We start from the raw sequence: 23,304 nt of genomic DNA, 5'->3' as shown, positions 1-23,304 counted from the left end.
AGGGCAGCTTGGATGGCAGCAGAAGGGAAGCAGGCACTGGAATGCCTGAATTTATAAGGTCCCAGCCCCACCTGGGTCTCGGGTTGGGTGGTGTAGGGTGGGGTGAGAGGTGTCTGAGAGTCCGGTTTACAGGCTGGACGCCTGGGTGGCTGGTGGGGTGGGGGACTAGGCTTAATGAGCATTTATGGGCTGAAGTTATTGTCTGAGTCTGTGAGAAGGAATTTTCCTCCAGGGGCAGGGGACAGGAAGGCAAGTGCAAGAAAGTTTGGAGGACCTCAAAATACAGAGCTTGGAATTTGGGGTGTGGAGTGTGGAAACTGGATTCTAGAGTCACACTTCTTGTTCCTGGGGCAGGATTCTGGATCTTGGATTCTGGAGTTGGAGCTTGGATTCTGGATCTGGAGCTTGAGTTCTAGACTTTGGGGTCCTGAATTTGTTATTCATAACTGGAAGTCTGGAGTGTGAATTCTCAAGTCTGAGTTCTGGGATCTCAGGTCTGGAATCTGGATCCTGGGGTCAAGGTTTTGAATGCTCTTTGAGGTCTCAGACTTGGATTCTAGACCACAGGTATTTGGATCTAGAATCCAGATTAGGAATCTGGACTTGAGGTCAGAAAACTTTACACAGGCTGTGTGAAGCCTGGGGCCTGGAGTACAAATGGTAGATTTTGGATTTTGATGCCTTGGTTCTAGAGTCTGCTCTAGACTCAGATTTGGAATATGAAGTCTGGAGTTCCAGATCTACGTTGCACATTTAAAAGGCTGGACTGGGAGACAGACTTGGCTTCCACAAGTTTGAGATCGCTAGGATCTTGACTGTAAAGTATGAATTTAGAGACTGGGAACCTAGGTCTGTATTGTGGATTCTGTGGTCTTAATTCTGGGTTCTGGAGCATGAAATTTGCATTCTGGAGGCCAGAGATCAACACTAAGATGACCCAAGGCTTCAGGTATTTGGGGCTGGCTTCTGGTGTCTCAGAACCCCAGAGGGCTCTGAGCAATTGTCTAGAGTCTCACTAATGAGTAAGTTCAGAGAGCAGGAGGGACTTACCTCAAGTGAACCAGCAAAGGATGGGACCTGTTCTACACACCATCCCTCTTCTGTCTGGGAAGGCATCTCCTTTATGGGAAACTGCTGGATGCTTGGGACTCGGCCCCTCCAGAAACAAAGGCCTTCCAAATCTCTAGAATATCAGACTTTCAGATTCGAGGCCCCAAGACATTCAGGCAGTCTAGGTCCCCAGACACTGTAGAACCCAGGCTTTTAGAATACTCTAAAACCACAGATCTCCAGACACCCTGAAACTCTGGAGCCCCAGACCTCAGGGCATACTAGAACTTCAGGTCTCCAGCCATGAGAACTCCAGACCTGCGGACATTCTGGATCCCCAGGCTGAGAGCTATTCTAGAGCTCCTTCGTCCCTTTGTCTCCCCCAAGTTCATGCTCTGGGCCACAGCTTCAGTTGCAGGCTCTGGGCTGCGCCCTGTGCTCAGTTGCCCATCTGGTTATGATGGCTTCCTCCTGAACAACCTTCACAAAGGGGCGGCACAGCCATAAGTCATACAGAGGACAAGAGGCAACCGGCAGGAATCCTGCGTTCTGACCCCAGGCACCGCTGGTTGGCCTGCTGCCGGTGGCAAGTGGTGGTGGTGACAGATGAGCCACAGGCCTCCCGTGCCAGGCCTGTTTGAGGGCCTTCCATCACGGCGGGCCGCTCGTGCTCTTCCTTGCAGCCCACGCAGGCAGGTATTGACATCGTCCGTCCGCGTGACACCGACCAACCTTGACACCAGATCTGGAGCACGCCCGCCCCTGCGCAGGGACTTCAGCGACCCGCCTCCCGCCGGCTCTGGCCGGCTCAGACCCGTGCAGTGCTCGGGCTTTCTCCGCAGATGCCCTTCACCTGCCCAGCTGCGGCCTGAGCCTTCTGACCCCCTCTCCTCCTTGGAGGAATTAACCCACCAAGTGCGTGCTCTCCTCCTTCAGACCCGACACCAGCTCGGCAGCCACCTGCTCCTGCGCAGCCCCTCCCCAGTGTCCTCAGGGCCCTCACTCATTTCAATCTCCAGACCCCCAGGGGACCCTCCCACCTCCACGTCCACCCATTCATATCACCAGACTCCAGAGACCTGTCCACCCTCCCCTCCCCACATTCCCTGCCCTCCATCCATCCCCAGTCCTTGACCTTCGGCCCCAGCCTCCTCCCCCACACCATTTCGCTCCTGTCTGTCCCCTTGGCCCGGCTCGGCTCGAGCTCGGTCATTCTCTCTCCCTGGCTCCTCCTGGCCCCAGGCCCCAGCGGTCTTCTTGCCCTCATCTGGCAGTCTGTCCCCTTGGGGGTGGCAGCCACCACATGGCCACAGAGGGTCTTTGCATACCCAGAGCTCACCGCTCCCCTCCCCTGCTCACAGCCTCCCCTGAGGCGGCTCCCCATAAACCTGATCATCCGAGGACCACCTCAGAGAGCTTTTCCAGGAGAGTCACGTTAATGTGTGCAAGGAGATAGCTTGCCTGTCCATGATGTCTGCAAAGTCCATCCTGGAGGTGGAATTGTTCAAGACCACACAGGCTGCTAAAGTTGGGGGTCAAGAGACTGGGGTCCTGTGTGGCCCCTTGGGTGAGAAGCAACACCTATCTATTGCTCCAGTGCTTGGGGGGGTCTTAGGTTGGGGTGGGCAGAGGGGGGGACCTTCCTGGGTTGGATGAGATAATACCTGATACCCACGGAACAGGTGTGTGAATTGTAAAATCAGGCTGAGTTTGAACACCAGTTAACACAGCACCTAATTCAGACATGGGCTCTGGAACAAGCTGGGCTGGGTGTTAATCCTGTCTCTGCCACCCAGTGCTGTGTGCCCTTGGGCACATTTCCAGGCCTCTCGGTGCCTTGGCTGCCTGTCTATTAAGTGGGAGTGGCGATTGCCTCTTCCTCCTCTGTAGAGGAGACATGAAGGCCTGATGTGTATCAGTGCAGGGTAACTCTAAACCCCCTTTTTTTTAATGGTGGGGATTGAAGCCAGGGGTGCTCTCTCTCTGAAGTATATCCCCAGCTCTTTTTAATTTTGACACAAAGTTTCACCTTGAACAGGCTGGCCTTGAACTTGCTATCCTCCTGGCTCAGCCTCCCGGGAAGCTGGGATTACAGGGATTGAGGGGGTCCTTCTCAGGTGACAATTGGCAGCAGCAGATCCAGGACTGAAGGGAACTTTGTTTCTTGATCTGGGGTGGCACTTTTCTCAGAATCCCTGAACCCCCTTTATCAAGAACCCTGTTTTACAGATGGGGAAAATGAGGCTCAGGGAGAGAAGATGAATGTGTGAGACCCGAGCGTGAGAGTGCGACATTGAATGGAAGACCTGCCACGTGTAGAACGCAGCTTTTCTCTGAGACTTTATTTTTTGGGCCGCGTTGGGGAAGATTGGAGGAGGCAGGAAACCTGCCTTTCTTCTCCTTGTCCTGGGAGGGTCCTGCCACTAGGTGGCGCCAGCGAGTATTTGTCCATAGGTGGTTCTTTCCACAGCTTGAGGGAGGAGGGCCAGGGCCTGGACCCCTGGGTCAGCCGGAGGAGGGCTGGGGCTCTGCAGTCCGGGGCCCTGAAGTAAGGGGAGGCTTGCCAAGAGAACAGCAGTATATCTGAGGGTCTGGGCAAGGGGCAGGTACATGAACCCTGCAAAGCCTGGGCAGAGAGGATGCACTGGGGTTTGTCAGACCCCTGGGTCGGCACCGTGGTTGTGTGGCCTGCAGTTCGTTGTCCCCAGCTGGTGGCAGGCATAGGTCGGTATACAGTTGGATGAGTCGAGTATCCCTCAGGGGACTCCTTCAAAGGACTGGAGGACCTGCGGCCACTATGGGACTCCAGACGGACTTCCGCTCCCAGCGCTGCCTCCCACTACTGCCCACTGGCACCCCAGAGCTGCCCTGGGGTCTTCTCCCCACAGTGACTGTTGCGCTTCTGCTCCTCCTTCCCCGTGGCCCTGAGAGCTGGCCTCTTTCTGGAGACCAACAAGTGGGCTTAGGGCGGGGATGCTGGCTGCGAATTACCCAGGAGAGGTGGCCCTGCTCCTGGGGCGGAGTCCAGGCTCTGCAGGAAGCGGGGAGGGAGAGAGGAGAGAGAACAGAGGAAGAAAGGACAGGCGGTTGGTGGGGGTGGGGGGTGGGGGGCATCTCCTGGGTCTCAGGCAAAGGATCAGTCTGAGCCATGGTCCAGTCCCCAACCTTGGACCCTGATTAATTTTATGTGTCAACTTGACTGGACTAAGGAATACGCAAATATTAGGTGTGTTTCTGAGGAATTTCTAGGAGAGATCAGCATCCCAGCAAAGAAGATCTGGCTCCGCCCCTGGGCGTGGCCTTCATCCAGTCCATCAAGGGCGGGAACAGAAGAAAAAGTCCCTCAGTCCTTGAGCTGGGCTATCTGTCCTCCCTGCCCTTGGACACTGGTGCTCCTGCTTCTCTGTCTTCAGCACTTGGGCTGAATCACACCGCTGGCTTCCTGGTTCTGCAGGTCAGACGGCAGATGGCAGGATGTCTGGCCTCCGTCACCAGGGCCAACTCCCGTAGTAAATGTCCTCTTGTGCGTCCATAAATCCTGTGGGCTTTATGTTTCTGGGAAACTCTAACACAGACCCTCCTCCTCCCTCATCCAGCCCCCACCAAACACAAACAATGAAAATGAGAGGACTTCCACCCCCAGCCTTCCCCAGACGCACACACGCTCCTTCCCCCATCTGTTCCTCTGGACCACACAGAGGTACACATGTCACCTGCAGGCAGGAGGAAGAGAGCACGGTGCTGGGCTGGGCACGCGCGCATGCACACACACACACGAATGGCACAGGTTTGGTCCCAGACTTTGTGCATCTCAGCAAATTCATTATCACACTAAGTTACATGTGTGGCCATAGTCAGCCATGGACAACTGGACCTGCACACTTAGGCTCTGACAAGGACAGCACTCTAAGCTGAAACACACTCGGTGGGTGTCAGGTGGTACTTTCAATAATCACAGCACGGATGTTCATGTGGGAACACAGATGGACTTGGACACATACACACACACACACACACACAGACCCCATCCAGCCTCCAGTGTGGCAGGACATTGATGTCACCCAGGCACACGCCACACACCGGACCTGGACATGCAAGGGAAGGTCTTACTAAGGTGCAGAGGGAGAGACACCAAGGTGCCCTCAGGCCCCCGAGACAGAGGCAGTCATGGGTCTGTGGTACAGTGGCCACACCCAGAGGCCACCCACCTGGGTTCACACATGCCAGCTCTGAGTCCTGGAGAAACTCAGTTGTCTACAGTGAGCTTCCATCTCCTCCTCTGTTATGTGGGGGCTCTCAAGGGTTACATGGGAAACTCTGTGTGTGCGTGTGTGTGTGTGTGTGTTTACACATCTGGATGGGTGTGATAATGCCTGCCATATCATAACTGCTTCATAGCCAGATGTGCTGGTGCACACCCGAAATCTCAGCAGCTCAGGAGGCTGAGGCAGGAGGATCACAAATTCAAAGCCAATCTCAGCAACTTAGGCCCCAAGCAACTCGTTGAGACTCTGACTTTAAGTAAAATTAAAAAGGTAAAAAGGATTAGGGATGTGGCTCAGTGGTTAAGTGCCCCTGGGTTCAATCCTCAGTACCAAAACAAACAAACAAACAAAACCCCCTGTTTTATAAACATCAGTTGTTTTAATCAGATACATGATTTATTTAGGGGACATATGTATGGATACTTACGTTGTGGAAATCAGTCCTCCATTTCCTTTGGATGTGTGAACAGTATGCTTGGGGCATTTGCAGCCCCGGGGCTGGACATACACACACCTCAGGCAGACCTTAAAGTACAATCCAACACGCACGCACGCACGCGCACATAGAGCAGGAAGGGTACTCCTTAGAACCTGGCCGCCGGCACTGTGGGAACATAAAGTGAAACAGCTCAACGGCCTGTGTGTCCATCAGCCACCCCGAGGCGTCTCTCCTCCTCTCAGTGCCCCGAGTCTGGGGCTCTGCCGACTCCGGGACTCCGCTCTGTGTGTCCGCTTCTGACTCAGCGTCTGCCTGACTGTGTGCACCCATCTCCATCCTGGCCCCTGTGTCCTCCCGCACACAGGGTTACACAGGGATCTCTTATGTCCGGGGTTCCTTCTCCATCGCCAGGCTCCAGCCTGACACCATGCAGGCCACACCCACTGGGTCCCGTGTGGGCAGCAGGGCCTGTCCTACCAACAGGACGTCGCAGTGCAGCTGGGTGCTTTACAGCTCACAGGGCGATGCTGTGGGAAGCCGAGGATGGTGGCTTTGGGTGGTTGCTCTGGGGCACCCTGTACTTGCCTGGCGCACCCTCTTGGGGCTGTGTGGGCAGGTGGTTCCCCGCAAGCTGAGTGAGGGACGGACCAGAGTAGGCCACCTGGTCCACTGACCCTTTGGGATCCTATTACCTTCACCCCAGACTCTGAAGCCACTGGCCATGGTGTCCCCTGCCACTTGCCCCTGGTAGCCGACCTCCAGGCTCCTGCCTCCTGTCCTTGGACACAACCCTCTAGGTCAGGATCACATCAGGACTTCAGGAAACGCCATGTTCCCAGTCTCCTCCGTTTTCTCCCCAGGGGCCTGTGAGACCAAGTCCCATGTCCCTCTACACCAGGGGCTGGGCACAGCCTCTTCCTCTGTGGCGGACCCCCTGCTGCCTCACAACCAGCAACCCAGACCCCAGGACCTGTCTCTGTACAGGATGTGGTGGTGGGTAGCAGAGAGAAGCCACATCGTCCACCTGCCCAGCCCAGCCCAGCCCACCAATGCGGACCCCGCCTCGAGAGGGGCCAAGGATTCCTGAGGATGTCCTTGTCCCCAACCCTGACCTTTCCCACCCTTCCCCCTGCATTTTATTCACAGTTGCTGCCATGGATTTCTGCAGATGTCTCTGGCTTTTAAAACTAGACCCCTGTCCTCTCTGTAGCTTGTAGCGCTGCCCGTTCTCTCCAGTTCCTGTCTCTCCCTGTCCTGTTTCTGTAGGACTCGGGAGAGCAGAAGGCAAAAAGAAACAGGGAGAGAAGGGCTCTCTGGCGGGGGCAGACACACACATGGGTGCACACAGGTGGCTCATTGGTCGGTTCTGGTCACCCTTCTGCTTGTGTGCAATACTAAGAAGTAGGTATCTTGGTCTCTGCCTCCAGTCCTCAGTACAGAGCCTCTAAAACCCTTGGGATTTCCTGGATAATAAGAGCATATTTTGTACTAATGACATGACTTTTTTTTTTTTTTTTTTGTACCAGGGATTGACCCCAGGGGTGCTTAACCACTGAGCCACATCCCCAGCACCCCCCCCCTTTTTTTTTTGCATTTTATTTAGAGACAGGGTTTCACTGAGTTGCTGAGGGCCTCACTAAGTTGCTGGGGCTGGCCTGTAATTTGCAATCCTGCTGCCTCAGCCTCCAGAGTCACTGGGATTACAGGCATGTGCCACTGTGCCCAGCATGATGTGACTTTGGATTGGCTCCTGGAAGGGGCGTGGACCGACTCCCTCCATTTCTCGCCAGCCCTTTCTCCCTCAGTCTCTCCAGGAGACATAAGTGTCCACAGCGCCACCTACTGACACTCTTTAATTGCCCGCTGGGACTGGGAAAGCATTATTGCAGTCTCACAGGTGTGGTCCCTCTCACCAAGACCCTTTCTAGGCACACACTGACTCACGTGGGTCACACACAGTCATGAACATGTTTAGCTGTCACACAGCTGGGTGTCACACTTTGGGAGGACGCAGTAGGGACACACGAACAGATTTGCAACACTCGGGTGGCAGGTCCAGATACCTGCACAGGTGTGCAGTGGCAACAGATGTGGAGTCACACGGACAAGTAATGACACTGCTGGGCACACAAGTCCTGGAAATCGTGTGTGACAGTGTGTAGGGCATTGCTGACCAGGGAACTTGACTGAGCCCCAGGGTCCGAGTTTAGCTGGGTCACACACAGACATGGTGGATCACCTTCATGGATGACCTTCAGTGTCCAGTCCTCCAGAAGTCTGGCTGATGTGAAGCCCCAAAGCCCTCACTGTGAATTACACTGTCAGACTGTTGGGGGGGTCCAGGCCCCGGGACAAACAAAGTCACTCTAATCAGGCAGGAGAATCCCCAGGCGTGGACATGGCCTCCCAGGAGCCGAGGGCCAAGGCCTGACCCTTTGGACAAGGTCCAGCCTCTGCTGCACACTCTCCTTCACAAGGTCACGGCAAGACTCCAATGTGTATGTGAGGTGCTCATGGGGCTATGGGAGCCACCACTGCATGGGGACAAGAGGCCACACTGCTGCTTGTGGTGCTCCACTCAGACTCAGGGTCAAATGGGCAAGAAAATGGGTTTTATGAAAGTCAGATTTGAAGGATGAGAGAAGAAACTTTTTTTTTTTCCTTAAAATTTCCATCTTCAGAAAACTCATGAGCCAGGAAAGCTTTTTACAGGTAGGACTGGATGTGGTGGCGCCTGCCTGTGATCCCAGGGGCTCTGGAGGCTGAGGCCGGAGGATTGCAAGTTAGAGGGCAGCCTTAGCAACTCAGTGAAATCCTGTTTCAAAATAAAAATAAAAAGGGCTGGGGATGTGGCTCAGGCAGGGATGCTTCTGATGGGATGCTGATGGGATGCATCCCTAATTCTTACAAATGAACGATTGAATGAATGGGACAGCAGAGTGGGACAAAAGGCAGGTGGATATGCAGATTTATTAGCCAGACAACCTGCCAGTCTCAGCTTTTTATTTCTGTCCTTCATTTCTGCCTTGTGACCAGCACGCGCCTGGGTCTGTGCTGGCTGAGCACCTAGCCTGGGCCAGGCCAAACGTCAGCACTTGCAAACACTCATCTCCTCCTCACAGCACCCTTCTAGGTGGATACTACTGGCATCATTGGACAGCAGAAGGGACTTAGAAAGGGGTGCCCACTAGGTCAAGGTCACTCTGGATCCAGCGGTCTTCAGAGACTATGATCAGTTGCCATCTGCACAGAAACTAATCATGACTTGATCTCTCTGCCCTGAAGAAGGTGGTGGTGACTTCATTAACTCCCTACCTGACTCTGCCCCTGGGGCTCTCTCAGACTGCCCCCTACCAAGTCCCATCAGCCCCTCGGCCTGCTCCCTCTCCTCCTGCCCACTGCGCCAGGCTGGGGCCCTTCTGGACCCCCCTTGCAGGTGCAGCCTCAGTGCCCAATGCTTGCCAAATACTCGGAAGGGTCTGAGATTTTACTAACTTGCAAAGAAAAAGTCTGCGGCGGTGTCCAGATGCTGGAACACAGGACTCTCTTGGGTCTAAGCTTCATTACTCACGGCAGGCAGAGCAGCGGGAGCTTCAGGTTTTGTTCAGACTCTGACCACAAATCCCACAGAGTCAGAGACCAGAGCAGTGCAGGCAGCTTGGGTGCAGCCGCAGTTTGCGCCACCGGCAAGGAACCCGAGCCCAAAATCCTTAAACCGGCCCAGCCTGTGTCCCTGATGGAGCTCTGTCTTCATTATCCGGGGCTGCAAACAGAGCTGCCCTAGAGAGACATTTATTCCCCGCAACAGTCAACAAGGCTGCTGTAAGAGAGATGTTATCTTTATTACCCAGGACGTAAGAAACCAGATCGGAGGCAGACAGAATCTGGCAAGGCTTCCCGCTCTGGGCAAACATCCTTGAAAAGGCGGCCCAGGGGCGGGGCACAGAAGACCTCAGAAACCCGACCGGGCTGCCTGGCGCCGGCACCTGCTCAGCAGTCCCGGTCAAACACTGTCTACCACATCCCGCCGAACCAGGGTTCCCGGTCCGCCTCCCGACCTTGGGTGGGCAGCCCATTGGGGAACCTATAATAAGGGCGGGGCTCAGAAGCCGGGGGATCTGGGTTTGGGAGGGGCTCTGGGGGGGAACGCTGAGGGGGTCCGCTTCTGGAGAGGGCGGGGCTGGAGCCCTGGTGGGCTGAGTTCCAGATGTGTGGGGCTTGCTGCTCCTGATGTGAGAGAGAGGCAGGGCTGGGACCTTGGCCCAGGGTCTGGGGAGAGAGTGATGGGACCACCCTGGCGCCTCAGATCTCCCAAGGCACGGAGGACCAAGGCGGCCCATTCTCAGGAGCTCCTCACTGGAGGGCAGCACCTGGGCGTGCAATCTGCGCACGCGCGCTGCCCTCTTCCAAAGGGTTTTGGGCCGAGGGAGGAAGGGCCTGCACTTAAGGGTTTCTTCCAGTTCCACCGTCTTCCCCGGGTCTTCCACGTCTCTTGCACTGTGCCCAAATCAGAATTAGCTCAGCCAAATCTTTTGAACAAAGACCAGTCAGGGCCAGGTGTGGTGGTGCACTCCTGTAATTCCAGCGACTCAGGTGGCTGAGGCAGGAGGATCTCAAATTCAAGACCAGTCTCAGCAACCTAGTGAGGCCCTAAGCAACCTAGCGAGATCCTGTCTCAAAAAATTAAAAAACAAAACAAAACAAAACAAAAAACACCGAATTCCGGGGATGTGGCTCAATGGTTAAGTGCACCTGGATTCAATCCTTGGTACCTAGGGGGTGGGGGGAAAGACTAGCTAAGCTGTCTGTGGACTCCCAGGTGCACACACAGGCCTGGAGGGCAGAGGCAGGAGCTCCTATGCTGTCCCGCTGAGCCAGAGGTGTGGGAGGGGTGTGGGCAGGTTTTGGAGTCAGTACTCAGCCATGCTTGGTTTTCTTTGGCCACATGATGTGCTGGGGACAGATTTGAGGATGGAGCTTGAAGATCAGTGAGAGTGGAGGGAAGGGTTGGAGTCGGCTGTGCTTTTGTGGAGTTGGGGACTGGGGATGTCTGGTTGGCTGGGGACGGCCTGGGTGGAAATGGGATTATTCTGAGGTTGTATGGGAACTGTGTGGGGACTGGCTCAGGGTGGAGAGTGGCAGCCACAGACATTGGCTTGTGTGGGATGTGAGGATGGACATGAGTTTGGAATCCTTTCAAATGCGGGGAGCCGTAGCAGTTGGGTTGAGTTAGGCAAGGTTGGGTTGGTGTGTGTGATGCGAGTGGATTGGGTTGTGTTAAACGGCCCGGGTTAAGTTTGGTTGAGGTTTGGATGGGGATTTGGAGATGCCTGGGAACAGTAGATCCAGGAGGACCTAACTCAAGCAGAGGGGGACTTCCTCTCCCAGGATGATTCCGGGGCACCCTGATCTATGTGTGTGGGGGTGAGGCCCTGGCTGAGCACATCCCTCTATCCCTGCCTTTAGATCTTTAATTGTGATTATCTGAGTCCCTCTCCTGTCGTCCTCACAGCACTTGGAATTTACTTGTCCCTCACTTAGGAAAGAGGGAAGATTTTATCAAGTTCTGAGAGGCAGCCAGGGCTGGATCCCTGTGAACTGTTTGGTTTTACAGAGCAGCTGCACTAGCCCAGCCGGAGGGACTTTAGGAAGTCTTACCAGGTGTCAGTGGAGGTGGCAGGGCTCTCATTTGATTCTCTTCTGTGGTCCTCAAAAGCGATTTTAAATGTCACTTAATCTGAGGTGCATAAGCCTGGTTCCTGAGACTGAAATATGCTATTGAGGAGAGGACAGTGGCTTTTGCATGGGGGTGCTCCTGACCTGGGTGGGCATGATAGGAATCCCTGACATACAGATTGAGTGCCCGGGGCTGGAGAATGAGGATGGAGATGGGCGTGTGTGTGTGTGTATATATATATATATATATATATATATATATATATATATATATATATATATATATAGAGAGAGAGAGAGAGAGAGAGAGAGAGAGAGAGAGAGGGAGAGTAAGGGTCATGGGAAACCCTTAAACCATTTGGAAAACCCTGGATTTTGAAGTGCTCAGGACCTCAGTCCAGGAGACTCATATTTTCGGAGTGGCAGGTGGATCTATAGAACCACAAGGTTTATTATAAGAGCAGCAGTAGACTTAGGGGCCCAGATTCTGGGTGTGGAAGTGTAATGATCCGAGTTCTGCATCCAAGGCTTCCATTTCAGGGACATAAGAACTTGGAGGTCGGCGTCTTGGCCAGGGTGGCATAGGGATCAGGGAGACTCGCTACCCATGGTGATGGCACTTCAGGGGACACTGGGTCTTGGGCTGCAAAGGCCTGACTTGTGGTTTGGGCACATGGGGCTTTGCATTGAGGGTCAGTCCTATCCCCGTTTCTTTTCACCCTGGGTCTCTCCTTTCTTCCCCTTTTAGATCAAGTCTCTCTGGGCTGCAGGCCCTGCCCACCTGGCTTCAGGACCTGGGAATGCGTCCAGAACAACCAGCGCTGGGTGCTCCTCCCCTGCAGGGCTCCTGGTGTGGAAGGACGTGTCCAGCTCCCAGCAGCAGAGTGGGGGCGTGGGGGACCTGAGACTTCATAAGCCTGCTCAGGGAGTTCCTCAGTCCCGAGCTTGCCACCTGCCCCTGGATGCCTCTGTCACCATGTGGTTCCTGGTTCTGTTCCTCGTCCTGTCCCTGTGGGGGACTGGTGAGACAGTGGGGAATCCAGGAGGGGTAGGGGCCTTGACTCTCACCTCCCTTGAGTCCTTCCTCCCCCACCCAGCCCCCAGCCTGGCCCTCCAGGTTTGTCCCTATTTCTCACAATCCCACATTTAATCCTGCCTCTGAGCCCTCTATGTGGCCAAATCTGTCACAGTCCTCATTCCCACACCAGGTCCCTGCTCCCTCCCAGGAATCCCTCTTCATGGGTTCTACTCCCTGCCGCCAGACACTTTTCTAAAGGGACAGATCCCCGACCATCCCTGTCTCTCTGTCTATTCCAAGGACCTCTCTAGATGACGCTGGAGATCCTGGTCTCCCTCCCAACCCCCTAAATGCTGCTGATTCCCACCCCCCCAGCAGTGAGCCCTTCACCCCAGTCCCCTCATCCTGCTCCTAGGAAACTCAGATTCCATCAGGACTGCTGCTTATTCCCAGAGCCAGGCTTCCTGGCCTGAGGCAGCAGAGAATCTCCCAACCTGGCTGGAGTTCTGCGAATTTCCCCTCGTTCCCTGACTCTGCCCAGCCTCTCAGCGGTGGCTGGCCTTTGTCCAAGGTGGAGGGGTCGGCAGGCAGCACCACCAGCCACAGCTGCCAGTTACCCAGAGCACACTCCCGGGATCTGCATCTTTTCAAGGCTCCAACCATTCTCCCAGCCTGGGACCCTCAAGCCTCCCAATCGTCCTCTCCCACGGGGAGCTTCTCCTTGGATTCTAGAAACCCCTGCCCTCCCAGGACCCACGCCACCATCTCCCAACCTCCCACCCCCATCACCCTCCTGTCCGGACCCCAGGCCCACTGCCTGCTCCAGATGCTGTGTTGGCCCTCCTGCCCCGAGCCCGGGGGTCTGTCCTGCTCCCTAGTCGGAATACCCTTCTACAAACCCAGGGAATGGTCTCCACTCCAGTCCCTTCTCAGCACCCCTTGCCCACGCCCCCGAGTGCCCAGGCCTGGTCCTCTGCCCCCTCAAGCCCACAGCACAGCCCCTTCTTCCCGCCCTAGCCCTGCCGGCTCCCCCTCTCTGCAGGTGCTGCGTCCCCCATCCAGTCTCGGATCATAGGGGGCTGGGAGTGCCAGAAGAATTCCCATCCCTGGCAGGCGGCCGTGTACCATCATGGTTTAGCAGTGTGTGGGGGCGTCCTGGTGCACCCCCAGTGGGTCCTCACTGCTGCCCACTGCTTCAGAAAGTGAGTAGGGGCCTGGGCATGTCGGTCGGTGGCAGAGCACCTCCCCTGGCATGTGCAAGACCCGGGTCCCATCCTCAGCAGCTTGTCCAAAAGAAGTGAGTGGGGCCTGGGAGTCTGGGAGGGGGCTTCTGTGCCCCACGGGGATCGACAGCTGGGCATTTCCCCCACGCGAGGCGTGGGACTGAGAGGGAGAGGACGGTGCTGATCCAGGTGGCCTGGGGAGGGGCGGAGCCAGGCTGGACCACCCTGTCCATGGCTGCCCGGCCCCTTTCTCCATCTCTCCCCACGGAATTGTCTCTGTGCCTCTCAGAATCTGGCTGCTCCGGGTGGGGCTGGGTTCTGGCCTCTGTCTTCCTTTCTTCTGTCTCTGAGTCTCTGCCACCATCTCAGGCGCTGCATGTCTCCCCCTCCGTGTCTCCACCCCTCTCTCTTTCTCTGGGTCTCTGGCTCACTCCTCTCCCCCATCACTACTGGCCCCATTCCCAGGGGGACCCCGAGAACAGGCAGGCATGCACCCCAACCTGTGTGCCTGGGAGGGGGCTTCCCGCTCTGCCCTGCCCCTCCCTGTGTGACAGCCAGTCCCCTCTGGGGGAGACACAGGGAAGGGCTGGGGGGCCCACTGAGGGAGGGGGTGGGGTCCGACCTTGGGCTCTGTGCCCGGCTGCCTGCCCTGCTGGGCCCTGGCCAGCCGCTTCCTCTCTGTTCCCTCTTCTCTCTTTTTACCCCTGTGCCCCTGTCCTTCTCTCTTTCTTTCTCTCTTTGGGGACCCTCTTGGGCTCCCTGCCCTTCCTCTCCTCATTCTCTCCCTCCCTCTATTTCCCTAGCAATATCCGGGTGGCTCTGGGTCGTCACAACCTGGGTGCCGAGGAGGACACCTCCCAGTTGGTCCCTGTCAGCTACGCCTTCCCCCACCCGCTCTACAACATGAACCGCCTGAAGAGCACCCACAATGACAGAAGCCACGACCTGATGCTGCTCCGCCTGTCGGAGCCCGCCCGGATCACCCACGCCGTGAAGGTCCTGGACCTGCCCAGCCGGGAGCCAGAAGTGGGGAGCACCTGCCTGGCTTCTGGCTGGGGCAGCATACAACCAGACAAGTGTAGGTCTGGCCAGACCCGCCACCCGCCGGCCCGAGGCAGGAGCCTGGCCGGTTCTGGCTACAGTCGTGTTTTCCCCTGGCCCCTAGTCTTGAGCCCAGGGACTCTCCAGTGTGTGGACCTCAACCTCATGCCCAATGACATTTGTAGTAAAGCCTATTCCGAGAAGGTGACAGACACCATGCTGTGTGCTGGGCGCTGGCAGGGCGGCAAGGACACCTGTGGGGTAAGCTCTCCCCTCCCCCAATCTCCTATGGGAAAGGAACGGGAGGACCCCACTTCTAAGCTGTTGGTGATCTGCCAGCCCCGAGTGAGAGATGGGGCTTCCCAGGCAGAAACTGGGCTGACCTTTCTCTCTCTCTGTCCCTCCAACCCCTAGGGTGATTCTGGGGGCCCGCTCATCTGTAATGGCATGCTGCAAGGTCTCACGTCATGGGGCAGTGATCCCTGTGCCGTGCCCCAACAGCCTGCCCTGTACACCAAGCTGAAGGCTTACCGGAAGTGGATTGAGGACACCATGGTGGCCAACCCCTGAGAGCCCCCGCCCCATCCCTACCCTTAGTAAAATGGAGTACACACCGAGTTCTGGTATCTTCCCACCTTTCTAGACACAGGGCACCTGGATGCTCAGAACTCACCTGGCCAAAACTAGAGCCTCCCCATCACTGCTGACCTGGGTCCTAAGGTGTGGTCAGGGCTGCAGGGAAAAGGAAGAGGCAGACACAGGTGTCCCCAGTGGTCCTCGGATGGGTGTGAGTGTCTGCCTTCTGCTCCCCTGAGAACACTGACGGTGTCTGCAGACATCTTCTCACACAGCTGCCCCGGGGACACACAGAAGGAGGTGGGTGGCTGTGGCATGTGTGTGATGGAGAGATGGGGCAGGCTTGGGTCCACCCTTGGAGAAGACCGTGACATGTGAGATAAACACTGTTGAGGCACTGAGCAAAGTCTGGAAGCACAGGGCACCGACACACACTCACAGCAGGGTGGCACTAAACATCACCTGCTTCATCCTGGGCCGTCCATCCGGGAGCCTAAGGAAGATGTGAGCAGAGAAGGGAGGGTCCCCCTGTGTCATGGGTGACAAGAGGCCTTGGAAGCTGATCCAGTATGGGGGAGGGTGTCCGTGGTCCCCCAGACCACCCTCGGACTCAGCGATTTTGTAGCAGGACTCAGAACTCAGAAGAGCCATGGTGCTGTGGTGTCCTGTGGTTCTTTACGGTGCAGAATGCAGAGGAAAATCAGCAGAGGGAATGCTCACCGACTGGAGTGTGGAGGGGACAGGGCAAACCCCAGCTGTCCTCTCCCAGTTGGGTCTTGTGTGACAGCACCGACAGAGTATTTTCAACGAGGAGGGCTCCCCTGAGCCTTCGTATCCAGCGTTTTTATTGGCATCTGTCCAGCAGGCTGGGAATCCTCACCTGGCTGACCCCACTCACCCCTCCCCAGTCTCTCCAGGGCCAGGCATTTGCCCCAAATCACATTGTTGGCCTGAACCGTCTGGCCTGGTGCAAGGCCAGCTCTACTAAGGTCCTCTCAGGCAGAGAATTCCAAGGCTCCTGGGTTGTCCCCAGGAAACCACTCAAGGGAGAGTCCTTGATTTGGAAGATGCAGGAACCCAGCACCTTCAGAGTTAGCCTTCCAAGGCAGGGGGTGAGGAAGAGGCCGGAGGAGAGAGCCCTGTGGGCGGGTCTGCTCTTGTGACTGGGTGGACCAGGGAGCTCCCTGGGGATGGGGAGTCCAGGGTAGCAGCAGGTTCGAGGGAAGACGGAGCTCGCTGAGGACACAGTATGGTCTCATTTGTTTTCTCCTCACACTGTGGGTGGGTGGGTGGGGCTTCCGCCCCAGGAGGATGGCTGGCCACCTGGGATGGACAATAACACCTTCCTCACAGGTCTTCGCAGCCCAGGGAGGGGGATGCACACACTGTGCAGGATCACTCGGGGACTGCACTCAGAGTCAGACAGCAAGAGGGACGGTGGGAGTCAGGCTGTGCAGGAAGGAGGGGGTGGGGGAGCTCTGGTTCCCACAGCAGGTTGGGATTCCACAATCTCGGGGGCTGGCAAACCCACTGCGGCTTAACCAGCTGGAAGGGAAGGTGGCCTGGGGGGGCCTTTGTCATCTGGTGCAGGGCAGATCTGGCAAGAGCTTGAGATCTGTGGTCCTTTAAGGCCTCCTGTTACCCGCACCACGTCAGGGACCCGTGACGCCTGCCTGAGACAGCTCCCCTACCCGATGTGTCTGATTGTCCCCAGGTCCCCCCTCCACCAAGACTCCTAGAAATGAAGCTACAATTGTAACCCGCGAGGAAGCCCGTCACGCTGCGGAAGAGCTGCATTATTTTTTTTTGTTGTTGAAACAGAAGAAATCTGGGTGTGGAAAGGACGTGAAGCATGGGGTGTGGGGTGCTCTTGGAAGGACCTTAAGTTGGAGCAGGCAGAATTTGTTGGTAGGAGCTGATTGAGAAGAGAGTCTGCGTTTCGTCTTGCAGCTCTGGGGGTGGAAGGGCTCTAATAGTTTGGTTGGTGGAAACAGGGACCAAAAGGTGACCTGTACTAAAGAAGATCGAGATGCTAGTCTTGCCTTGATATACCCCAGAGGAAGGGACCTAAGTGCTCTGGAGATTGGCGTATGAGGGCGGGTTTGCTATCTAAGACCTGCCCACTGCCCTGAGCCTCAGGGCCTCCCAAGTCCCGGAGCCATCAGAGCTGCCCAGGAGGACTCTGCACATGGTGGTTTGTCCCCCTGGTGAGGACCCTGACCTTGGGAATCTGTAAGGGAGGGGCTGCTAGCCAACCTGTCCAACTTTGTCCTGAGGGAGATACTATCTTTATTGTCTTGAGAGCCAAACTGAACTGCTCCAAGGGGCCTATTGTATTTACTGTCCTGGACATGAAGCACAGCACTTCTGGGGACACATGATTCTTATCCAGGACAGCAAACAAAGCTGCTTTGGCAGAGATGACTGTGTGAGACTGCTGGCTGGCCAAATGTTTTGGACAGCCGTCTCCAGCCCTGTTGATGCCTGTGCTCTGAGACACAGAACTGTCCCCCACACATTCAGCTCCTGTCCTCCTCCCTTCTCGGCAGGAGAACCTTGTCCACCTTCCCGACCTCCTCATCCACTACATGTGTGTTCCCCCAGCTTCCCCAGTGTTCTGGGCCCCGGGGGTGACCGTGGCAGGGGCAGGTGGCCGCCTGATTTGCATGTGAAACCCTGCCCCACTGGTGGTACGTGGTGCCTTGGCCTTCAGGGGCCATTTCCATGTTTCTCCATGGAGGCTCATGGTGCCGGAGGGAGTGGGGGGCCGAGGGGTCCCATGCCGGGCAGAGGAAGCAGAGGACAGGGAGAGGGCATCAGAGAGGGCAGAGGGGCTGTGGGGAGGCCCTGCTTTTCTTCCGATGAGCTCACTGGTGGCTGGTGCTGGGCAGGAGCAGTCGGGTTCTGACTCCGTGTCACCAGCTCCTTCCGGTGTCTGCGTGGAGATCAGAGTGCAGGGAGGGCTCGGTGCCAGGGAGGGAGTGCGATGGGGGCCGATCTGGGTGGAGGCCCCTGGTCCCGTCCCCACTGCAGCCCTCTCCCACCTTCCTGACAGGCTCCTGGCCTCAGCCTCTCAGCCTCTACTGCATCCCCCATGTGGCCCCTGCTCACAGCCCCCCGTGGCTCCCCAGTGCCTCCTGTGAGGTGATCCCTGGAGAGGGGAAGGTCTGCTCCTTCCCTGTCTTTGGGGACTATCCTTCTGGACCCTGCCTCCCTGTGCAGGAGCGACTCTGAGGTCCTTCCCCATTTGCCAGGACTCCGCCCACTGTCCTTCTGCTAGAATTCCTGCCTGCCTTCGGGAGTGGGTTGGGGGGGGGGTGCTTACAGGCAGAAACTCACCTTCGGGCTCTCTCACTCTCTCTTCCCCTCCCAGGGTGACTCTGGGGCCTCTGGTCCAGGCTTACACTCCCCACCCCCAGGCAGCTCAGCCTGGTCCCCTCTCTGCTTGTGGCTGCAGCCCACTGGGTCTCCCTCCCACCTCATGCCCAGCTGGCCAGGTGCAGCCCCAGGGCCCAGCTCTCACTGGGAACTCCGAAGGATCTGGGAAAGCAAATAAGTTGTCCTGCCATGGTTTCTTGGACACTAGCAGAGCACGCCAGCCCCTGGTCCAGGACCCTTGCACTCAGGGCCTGCAGACACTGGGAGCCGCCTGTTCTTCATCTCTCAGGGAAGGGGCTGCCAGGGAAGGGCTGCTGGCCAACCTGCCGAGTGTGTGGCCCACGGGCAGCTCCTATCTTGTTATCCTGAGCACACACAGACCTGGTCTAGAGCAGCGTATTGTATTTATTGTACTGAACAATAAACATGCCTGCTGTGAGAAGCACGTTCTCCTGGATTGCTCTGAGGCAATACTGCTTGCAAGAGTGCTGGCCCAGCATCCCGGACACAGTCCAGAGGACACTCGTTCGTTCTTGCTCTGAAGCCACATAGAATTGTGAGAGACCCATGGGGGTTTCTCTGCCCACATCACTCAGCTCGCACCCCACCTTCCGTGCAGGACACCCTCACACCGGGCCCTCAAGCTCCGCGTGCCTCCAGCCTCACCAGGCTCCAGGCCCCTTCCCAGTGGTGGCAGGAAGAACGTGGGGACTGGGTCTGCAGGTGGGAGTCCTGCCCCACTGGTGGTGTTGACCTTGGAGGACGTATCCATGCAGCACAGTGTGGGGGGTCATGACCCTTCAATCTTGAAAAGCCCCTCTTTGGTGTATGTGCATTTGATTCTGTGTGTGTGTGTGTACACATGTGTGCATGCACATCCCATCCACGTGCATGGACCATACCCCCATAGGGGAAACCTGACGAGTGACCTTCGACATCGAGTACTGACTGAGGGCCTGACCTGGCGATGGATGAGTGCTTCCTGTCCCTGCGCCCTGTGCCTCCAGGGTGTGCCTTTCACCGTCAGTGTCCAGCTCTGCTCCTGGAGGTTCCTGGGCTCTGGCCTGGTAGGTCCTATCTGAATGTCTGGTCTCTGGGGCCTGGGTCTGTGGTTCTGAGTCACCACTCCCTAAGGGGCTGTGTGGATGAAGGTCATTATTAACCTTGACCCTCTTCACCTGGTTCAGTGCATGTGTCTGACCTTTGGCCTTATTGATTTCCACAATGTGAATATAATACATATGTCCCTTAAATAATGAAGCACCTTTGATTAAAACAACTAATGTTTATGAAGCAGTTACGATATGGCAGGCATTATCACACCCATCCAGATGTGTAAACACACACACACACACACACACACACAGAGTTTCCCACTTAACCCTTGAGAGCCCCCACATAACGGAGGAGGAGATGGAAGCTTACTATAGTCAAGTGAGTTTCCCGAGGACTCAGAGCTGGTATGTGTGAACCCAGGTGGGTGGCCTCTGGGTGTGGCCACTGTACCACAGACCCATGACTGCCTCCGTCTCGGGGGCCTGAGGGCACCTTGGCGTCTCTCCCTCTGCACCTTAGTAAGACCTTCCCTTGCATGTCCAGGTCCGGTGTGTGGCGTGTGCCTGGGTGACATCAATGTCCCGGCCACACTGGAGGCTGGATGGGGTCTGTGTGTGTGTGTCCAAGTCCTAACTGTCCATCTGCATTCCCTGGTGAACATCCGTGCTGGTTATTGGAAGTGCCACTGACACCCGCCAAGAGTGTGTCAGCTTAGAGCGCTGTCCTTGTCAGAGCCTAAGTGTGCAGGTCCAGTTGTCCATGGCTGACTATGGCCACATATGTGACTTCATATGACACCGAGTTTGCTGAGATGCACAAACTCTGGGACCAAGCCCAGGTCGTACACACACCGAGTGTCACATGCTTTTTGTATCTGTGACCCAAGGATGGCCTTGAAGCCTGACTCCCGGTGGCCACCTGCTGAACCCACTAAACCCAGTGTCCTCATCTCCGTCCCCCAGCACAGAGAACCTCTCACCCTCTGGTCCTCCCCTTCCTCTGTCTTCCAGGGAACATAGAGCAGGACATGGGGGGTGGACAGCGAAGGGGGCAACAGTTCCGAGAAAAGACAACAGCCATTGTGAAACACATCAGGGCTTCAAGGGCTGCTGGAGCAGCGGAGGGGAGGCCCAGGAGGGGAGCCAGGCAGAGGGGTGGCGAGGAGCTGAGGAGGGAGGACGCCCGGTGGAAGGTGAACCGGTCCTGGGACCTAGGCTGTGTGTGCCGTTCCCAATCTGGGAGATGTTCTTCCTCTTTGTTTTTTTTTTTTTGGCACTGGGGATTGAACCCAGAGTGCTTAACCACTGAGCCACATCCCCAGCCCTTTTTATTTTTTATTTTGAGACGCGGTTCACTTAGTTGTTGAGGGCCTCACTAAGTTGCTGAGGCTGGCTTCGAACTTGTGATCTTCCAGCCTCAGCCTCTCGAGCCCCTGGGATTACAGGAGTGAGCCACTGCGCCTGGCTGGAAGTGCCGTTTTGAATGTGGAAGCCAGACCTGCAGTGCCTCGTGCCTCACCCCAGAGCAGGGCAGGTAACCACTGGTCAACAGAGTACAAGGTGGTAATCAATTTCAGATGCCCACTGGTCTTGGGGATCTCTGGTTTCTCACTCTGATCCTTTTCGCCATCCCACACTCAGCTGGCGGGTCGCCTTCCCCCGTCCAGGTCTTCCTGCAGTTGTTGGGCATGCACAGTCCTTGCTGACACTCTGGCTGCGAGCCACAGAAGGCCATTTGGCGCCATTTTTCTTACCCTCTTCTTTCCCATACGGTACCCCTGCCTCTTGCAGTCACAACACAAGAGTCCTTGTTGTCCTGCCCACCAGCGCAGAACATGCTGGGAGGTTGTAACTCAGGGAGGGATGCTCTGCAGGACGTCACGGACATCACCGGGACAGTCAGACCCTGCAAAATGCTCCCTGTGATGGATGACACAGAGTCAGTAGCTGGACAGGGACAGCCAGGGACAGAGGTGGACCCAGAGACAGACACACCCCAAACCACCATAGGACAGCCAACCCCAGTCCAAGACCAAGCAGCTGGTTCCAGGGGTGGGACACTGGGAGGCGATGCTCATGGGGCTGATGGAGTCCGAGGCTGTGGCTGGGTCCCGCAGCTGGATGGGCATGAGGTCGCTGGGTCCTGAGGTTTGTTGTACTCTGGGTGCTGCATGGAGCAGTTGGCCTTCATCATCCGGCTGCCTGGTCCCTGGTGCAGGCTGGTCCAATGGTGTAGGAGCTGGGGGCCCCAGGGCAGGTCAGTACATGGAATTACTCCTCACCTCCAACCCCAAACCCACATCCTGCCCCATTCCAACCACAACCTCATCTCCACCGACTCTCAGCTCCTGTCCCACTCCCAGCCTCATTCCAACCATCAGCCCTATGCCCAGACCATTTTCATGCCAACCTTACCCATCAGCACCATCCTAAGCCCCATTCCCACCCTCACTCCTAAGTTCACCCCAAATCCCAACAACTAGGGTGAGTGAACGAGGCCCTTGCTTCAGGTCCACACTTAAGGGAGCCTAAACACCCAGCAACCAAAACAAATAATAGTTAAATATAATATTTAAAAATTAATAAAAAATCCATGAAGAACAAATTATGCACATTCTAATTAAAGACAGCACATGACCCTGCCTGACCCATGTTACTAACCTTATCCTGACCCCAGGTCTGTCAGGTCCTATCTCTATTTAAATATTGGTTCATTGTGGATTTTTGCACTAATGTTTATTCTTTAAAATATTACATTAAAATATTAATCTTGATTAGTGATTTTTTAAAATCTCTAAATTTTGTTATTTTATTTTCTAACAAGGACAACGATGTTTATTTATATCAGCAAGTATGATTAGTGATATTTTTGACTGTGCCCTCAAACTGCAGTCAAGGTAAGTGTTGCTCTGACCTCATTCTATACCTCAGCCCCCAGCTACACGCACACCTCTGGCCAGGTGTGTCCGGACCCCATCCCGGTCCCTGACTTCATCACCCGCCTCCACCCTTGACGCCAATAAAGGCTGAAAGGCGGTGCTCAGAAAAAGCCCTTCCTACTGCAGCTCCCCCATTCCTTGAGCACCTGCTTCTCTCAGGTCATCCTCCTCTTAGGCACTGGGTCCAGCCCGGGTCTGAACAGTCCCTTAACCCCGCCCTCATCACTGCGGACTCCGCAGCCTCCCTGCTTCTCATTCCCACCGGGCAGTCAGCGCTGGAGCCCGAGCCCCGCCCCTCGAGCCCCGCCCCCTCTAGAGTCCCACCCCTGGCCCCGCCCCTCCGCACTGCTGCAAGGCTCCACCCTGGGCCAAGCCTTCAGCTCAAGCCTCACTCTGGCCAAGCGCCGCCCCGCAAGCCCCTTCCCTCAAGCCCCGCCCCTGGCCGCGGTCTCTGCTCTGCTGAAATCCCTCCCAAACTTTAGGCTAAGCTGATGCAAATGTCACGGCCCCAGCCAGCAGTGGCCTCCGGAAGCAGTGCGCCGCGGACAGCACCCATGTGGATGCACCAGGACGCCCCCGCCGTGCAAGTCATTTTTCACAAACAGGGCTGCCTGCCAGGGTGGAGTACAGCGTGCATTCACGGC

At 56.3% G+C, this 23,304-nt stretch overlaps 1 protein-coding gene across 1 annotated transcript; it reads left to right on the top strand.

Moving 5' to 3' along the window:
- Positions 1–12,406: 12,406 nt before the first annotated feature.
- On the top strand, positions 12,407–15,282 carry LOC144250343 (kallikrein-2-like). The gene is made up of 5 exons (XM_077792975.1): positions 12,407–12,452; positions 13,491–13,650; positions 14,475–14,749; positions 14,837–14,973; positions 15,127–15,282. Exons 1-5 carry the CDS (start codon positions 12,407–12,409, stop codon positions 15,280–15,282), a joined length of 774 nt encoding a protein of 257 aa, XP_077649101.1.
- The last annotated feature ends 8,022 nt before the right edge of the window (positions 15,283–23,304 follow it).

This window comes from Urocitellus parryii, chromosome 15, assembly GCF_045843805.1.
Source record: "Urocitellus parryii isolate mUroPar1 chromosome 15, mUroPar1.hap1, whole genome shotgun sequence".
In the NCBI taxonomy this organism is placed as follows: domain Eukaryota; kingdom Metazoa; phylum Chordata; class Mammalia; order Rodentia; family Sciuridae; genus Urocitellus; species Urocitellus parryii.
This window is presented reverse-complemented; position numbering and strand designations above follow the sequence as displayed.